The following is a 5697-nucleotide window of genomic DNA, read 5'->3' as shown; positions in this document are numbered from 1 at the left end:
GAGTGGGGATCCGAATTGTGGGGTATGCGGAGGAAACAGTCCCTGGGGAGCTCATCTCCTAGCCCAGCCTGCTGGCCTCACCCTGATTCCTAGTTCCCTGGAAGCTGAGCCCATCTGTGCGTAAAAGGCAATGCCAGCTTCCCTAAACCCTCTGGAGCAGGGATTAAAACGCAGCGAAACAAAAAACCTTCCTTGGATGTTGTTTTTAAGCCATACCTCAGAAGTTATATGCACTTAGAGACGTGTTAAGGCTGTAAATTTTGTTGCCCACTCAGCGGCCTGAGTGTCACCACTCTCCAGACCAGCGGGCGCCTACATCCCTGGGCCTTGTTGTGGGGCAGGAAGGGCGGCCGGTCTGAGCTGGGCAAGTCCGACAAAGCCAGTTTGGGGCGAGTCCTTGGACTTGAATTATCTGAGAGCCAATAGCCCCGTTACTGGCGTCTGCTCTTCCCCTGAGCAAATGCCCAAGATGCATGTGGGGTGGAGCGGGTCTGCAGCCTCAGGGGAGCCTCAAAATCCAGTCCCAAGGACACCTCCACTTAGCCCCCCCCCGCCCCCTCACACTGCACAGGAGTGGGGGGAAGCTCCCCAAATCACCGAGGGCCATCACCTTAGCCCCTGTGAGCCCCTGGCCCTGGGCACCTCCGAGGGATGGATTGTGGAGGAGCAGAAGGTAAAGAAAGCCATCTCTTTGGGTCTTTAACAGAAAACATTTATTGCCGGGAGAGACCCTTCAGAAGACTTGCTTTGCTCTTGGCCTTCCCCATCCGCTGTTGGTCGGCACACTATATACACCTGTACAATGCAGTATCTCCTAAGCAGCGCAGCGCCCGTGCCCAGAGAAAGCGGGCGGGCGGCGGGTGTCAGAGAACTTGGGGGTGCTGGGGCGGGTGCAGGTTGAGGCCGTTGGGGTGGGCGTGGCCGATCAGGTTGAGGTAGTGCCGATCCAGGCCCTGCACCGGCGCTAGGAAGGGGCTGTGCTGCTGCGTGGGGCTGGGGAGCGCCACGGGCGCGCTGGGCAGGTAGGGCAGCCCCGGGCTGCGGGCCGCGCCGGGCGGCCAAGGGAAGGGCCCGGGGGCTGCACCCTGCGGGAACACGGACGCCTCCCCGGGGCTGTGGCCCCCGAACTCGGGCCCCGCCGGGTGCAGCTGATAGGAGAAATCCGGCTCCGAGAGCGACCCCAGCGGCGGGAAGGCGGGCTCGGCGCCCAGGCGGGCCTTGGACTGCAGGAAGGCGAGGATGCGCGCGTACTTGGTGTCCTTGGTCTCCATGCGCTCCACGGTGGTGAGGTAATGCACCAGGTTCTTCATGCACTCGTGGTAGCCGTAGTGGAAGTAGTTGGCAAACTCTGCTAACAGTTCTGCTGGAGGGCGGGAAAGTCATAGACAGGAAAGAAACTGAGCGGCCCCTTCCCTGCCGGGAGCCCCAGGCGGGTACAGGCACCTCCCACCACACTTTCTGGCCGGAGTTCCCACTGGAGGGCCGCCTCCCCTCTCCCCAGTCTGGAGAAGGGAAAAGAACAAGCCAGAGGCCTGCTTTCTCTTAAGCGGCTGACTCTGCCCCTCCCCACCTGAGAGGAGGCAACGGAACCAACCAGCCCAGAACCCAACCCCCCCCCCCCCCCCCCCCCCCCCCCCCGCCCCAGTCCGCTAGCCTTTGCAGGACCCCACCGCGCCCGCTCCGCTGGGTCGGGAGAGGAGACCTCTCCTGCGCGCCTTCCTCCTACCGCCACCCCCAGGTCTGTGTGGCGCACGCTCCCGGCTAGGTTTCGCCTGGCCCAGCCCGTGCGCACCTTTTTCCCTTCCCCGGGGAAAGTCAGCCGAGTGCAGCGCCCGCAGGTACTGGACGGTCATCTCGAGGATCTCCGCCTTCTCCAGCTTCCCGGAGGTCTGCAGCGGGAGAAGGGGCCTCAGCGCGCGCGCAGGCGTAGGCCAGCCCAGGGCCGGTGCGCGGTGCGATCTGCGGAGGACTAGCGAGTGGCTGCTGGTACCACGCACGGTGCCTGGACTCGGCGCTCAGGCAGGGAAGGAGGCTCCCGTACGGGCCCTCTCTGTCCCCGGACCCCGGCATCTAGGCCGAGGGTGGCAGCAGAGGGTCCCCGGCATCTAGTACCCTGTTCTCAGTGCCATACTTTACCTGCTTCGCCAGGGCCATGGGCACCGTCTTGCCCAGTTCGTTCAAACAGCGGTTAATCCGGTCTCTCCGCCGCTTTTCTATCACTTTGTGGGAAACACGTGTTCTCTGCGAACAGAAGTTTGTGAATTTCCGATGGTCTTACCCAAGGAGTGGAAATCCCCCTGCCCACCGTCTTCCCAGCTCCCAGTGCTGCCCAGGAGCTCGCCCCGGAAGGGGTCCCTGCCTCTCCACACTTGGATAAAAGGGGCTCTGCCCTCCTTCACCGTGTTGGCGCGCTCCTGTCCAGCCTCCCTACTCGGTGGGCTACACCCCGAGCTGAGGGCCAAGGTTGTGGGGAGGTGGCCACTAGGCCTGGGCTCCTCCCGGGTCCAGGAGTCTCCTCCCTCCATCCTCCTCCCCTTCCCAAACCACTCAGAACTGCTTTACAGGAGAAGTCACGCGTGGTCACGTCCCTGCCCTCGGCCCAGCCAGGTGGCTGCTGGGGAGTCAGTGCCCCACCATCAGAGCGCAAGAGCTGTCCAGCCCCAGCGACTCACTCTGCGTTCCTTGAGCTTGTCTGACATCCTGGTGAGAGCGCGCCCGCGAGAGAGGCGGGGGCGCAGCACCGTCCACCCGTCCACTCGCCACCTCGTGCGCCCCTTTCAGGGTCCCAGGTAGACTGCTGCCTCCCAGCGCCGAGGGGCTGCTTTATAAAGCGGTCACCCAGGGCTCCAAGTGCATTCACGAGTTGAATTATTCCATAGGATTAGGGAGCTGCGTTTGAGGGATGTATGCATTCAAGATCAGTTTTAAAGAAGTTAAGAAAAAAAAAATTTAGCAGCCGAGGGGGGCGAGCTGGGGGTAGATGAGCTTTGTTAATCCACGTGGCCCTTCAAAGGACACGTGATTGGCGGGGAATAACATTTGCATGGCAACAGCCCCGGCAGGAAAAGGAGGCGGTAGCTGGGGCCTGTGTCGAGCGAGCGCCGGTAGCCACAGGCGCAGAGCGCAGGGGCGCAGCGGCCGCGGGCACCGGGGGTGAGGACCCTCACAAAACAGTGTCGCCTCCTTTAGTCCAACCGCCGAGTCTCACACGATTGCCTGTTTACAAATCCCAGCAAGGGCGCAGTCCCAGCGCCCAGTGCGCTTTAAAGCCTGTCCAGAGCCATTAAAGTAATTAAGTAAGCCTTTAATAGGCTGTTCCGCTGGGTTCAAGGGAGAGCCCTTGGAGACGGAGGCGCCCCGTTTGTTCCCAGGCTTTTCTCACACGACTTGGTGACACATCCATCCCCCCCTTTTTGTCGACACCGCTTCATTTGTCCGGACATCCCGGCAGGTGTGGGCTGCGGCTGGCACACGAGGCTCCGCGCTGCGCCGCCCCTCCCGCCCGCCTTTGGCACGCGACGCTCCCCCTTCTCCCTGACCACGTCGCTCGCTTTCTTTTCTCCCCCCTCGGCCCTTCTTCGCGGGGGTAGGGGGACGGGGGAGGGGAAGAGGCTCAATTTGTAGCCTCTTAGCCTATACGAAAATGCCCATTGAAAAGTATGAATAGTTTCATTGGGCTAAATTTTAATAATGCCAGAGGGTGGGGGAGGAGAGGCAGGCAGGCAGGCTTGTGTGTGTGGTGGGAGGGGGGTGGTGGGAGGATTGGGGGGTAACACAGAGAAGAGTGGGCCGAGAAGAAAAGGGGGCATGCAGCTGGCCCAGGCGAGCATTATGCAACGTCACCTGCGAGAGGGGGCGCCTGCAGACCCCTATTCATTTGCCTAATTTTGGTCAATTTAACAAACTTCAGGAGAAATTATTGTGGCTTTGTCAGGGAGGGTGAAGCCTTCTGATCGAATTAACAGCATGTTTTGATCCGGTAAATGTCATTAGAAAGGGAGAAACAATCGCGCTTAGAGGGCTCTGAGTAATGCGCCTAAGTGGAGACGCCAAAGCGCACGGCTCACAAAGGGAGCAAGTAGCTGCCACAGGGAACTTTTGTACCCGCCCATCGCCCAAGTTTTGACACAAAAAGGCATTATTTCATACTTGAATACGTTTAATCCAACGATTGTCTATTTTCTGCAAACATATTTTCACAGCATTGTTAACTTTTTATGTCCCCCTTTCGCGGACGCCTTTTCTTAACGTTTGAGGGCCGGAGAGCGCAGACACTTTGGGCATCAATATTTGTCACTGAAAAGGGCTGTGAAGTTAGGGAAGTTGATCTCTTTTTTATGGTTTTAGAGAGCGAATATATGGGGGTGGGGCGGGGGAGGGAAGGCACCAACAGAAACCAGGAAGGAGGTTTGCTGGACAGCCCCGAGGGGAAGGAGGGGGAGGGATCTCCACCGGCTGCGCCTCTGCCGCAGCCTGGACCATCCGCCAGGGGCCAGGGCTCGCTCGCAGTCTGCTGCCTTGGAGCCGCACTCTGGGGGCTCCAAGCTTTCAGTGTGTGTGTGGTGGGGTGGGGGGGAGCTTTCTTGCAGATGGAAACTATGAAAATGGCTTTTGTTTCATGACCTGACTTGGAGCCACCGAGCTCTCGCCTCTTCCTAATCGGTTCCATTTGAGAAACTAGATGTCCCCTGAGACATTTTTCCCTCCTTTCTGCTCTCCACCTCCCCTTCAATTCTTTCTACTCTGCTGACGATGGCAAGGCCCCAGGCTCTCCCCTTGAGCGTGGTTAGTTCTTCGCAGAGGCGGCTGGAGGAGCCCTGCTCTCCTGTGGGAACTAGGGAGCTCCTAGGGCGCAGAGGCCACCCTGTGCTGCGTGGGGCGCTGGGACAGCCAGCAGCTTACCTGCCTCCCGCCTGGGAGGTGCTGAGCTCAGTCTGCGCCCCTAGGTGCCCTCTCCATCTGGCTTTCTGTCTTCTCAAGAAGTTTCTGTTCTACTTCATGCCAGACTGGACACAGCCCGCACCCTCCCACAGGTTGCTCTGCCAGCGGGGGTGCCCTCTCAGGGGTTGTCAGTTTCAGTATATTCACTTGCACACAAAGGGATTAAACTCGAACCCTTATCATCCAAATTAACTAACGTGAATGGGTAAAAGGGAGTGCGCACACGTCTCACCCCCGCCCCCTTTAAGCCAGCCGACTAGCGTTGATCCTCTTACTGCCGGTGTTAACCACCAGCTGCAGGCACCTTTCATGGCCACATTTTATTCTGTGCAAACTGTTTAATTTCCAGTGTTTGCTGGGGAGCTGGGCTCCAGGGCTAGCCCAGGGCTGCAAGTATCCGTGTGTGTTTAGGGGCCCAAGTGAGCAGAAGGCGAATGAGTGGGCCGAGATGGGGTGGAGCAGTGCGCGCCCTCATGATGTTCTCTTGGGGCTGCAGCTCTTGGGGGAGGAAGGCCTCCTCTTCCCGGTCAGGTGAGGGAAAGGGGGTTCCCTTTCTCCCTTACCAGCCTGAAGGCTGGAACCACGGGCAGTGCGGGCAGGGATCCTCCTAGCCATCTCCTCCTTCACCCTCCTCCTCCTCCTCCTTCACCCTCCTCCTTGGGGTGGTGAGAGTGTTCCCGATCTTAACCTGGTTTCCGCCAAAATGAGAGCAGAGCAACAAAAAGCGGTGGTCACTGGAACCAGACAGTTCAAACT

At 59.5% G+C, this 5697-nt stretch overlaps 1 protein-coding gene across 2 annotated transcripts; it reads right to left on the bottom strand.

Annotated features, from left to right (window-relative positions):
• Window positions 1-703: 703 nt before the first annotated feature.
• HELT (helt bHLH transcription factor) lies at window positions 704-2699 on the bottom strand. 2 transcript variants are annotated; one of them, XM_070407363.1, is made up of 4 exons: window positions 2673-2699; window positions 2137-2241; window positions 1793-1889; window positions 704-1363 (listed from the first exon to the last, which is right to left on the bottom strand). In XM_070407363.1, the coding sequence occupies exons 1-4, from the start codon at window positions 2697-2699 to the stop codon at window positions 864-866; spliced, it is 729 nt and encodes a 242-aa protein (XP_070263464.1). In that variant the 3' UTR covers window positions 704-863. The 2 variants fall into 2 exon arrangements, with proteins under 2 accessions (XP_070263464.1, XP_070263463.1); XM_070407362.1 differs by having other exon boundaries at window positions 704-1360.
• Window positions 2700-5697: the final 2998 nt, after the last annotated feature.

Source organism: Myotis yumanensis, unplaced genomic scaffold, assembly GCF_028538775.1.
Source record: "Myotis yumanensis isolate MYYU_CA2020_CCGP unplaced genomic scaffold, mMyoYum1.0.hap1 SCAF_3, whole genome shotgun sequence".
Classification (NCBI taxonomy): Eukaryota; Metazoa; Chordata; class Mammalia; order Chiroptera; family Vespertilionidae; genus Myotis; species Myotis yumanensis.
This window is presented reverse-complemented; position numbering and strand designations above follow the sequence as displayed.

Bases quoted from the DNA above. Each gene is read 5' to 3' on its own strand.
- HELT (XM_070407363.1), bottom strand. From the start codon at position 2,699: ATGTCAGACAAGCTCAAGGAACGCAGA. The intron at 2,242-2,672 runs GTGAGTCGCTGG...TTCTGTTCGCAG, and splicing joins ACAAGCTCAAGGAACGCAGA to AGAACACGTGTTTCCCACAA. The intron at 1,364-1,792 runs GTGCGCACGGGC...CCCGCCCTCCAG, and splicing joins TCCCCGGGGAAGGGAAAAAG to CAGAACTGTTAGCAGAGTTT.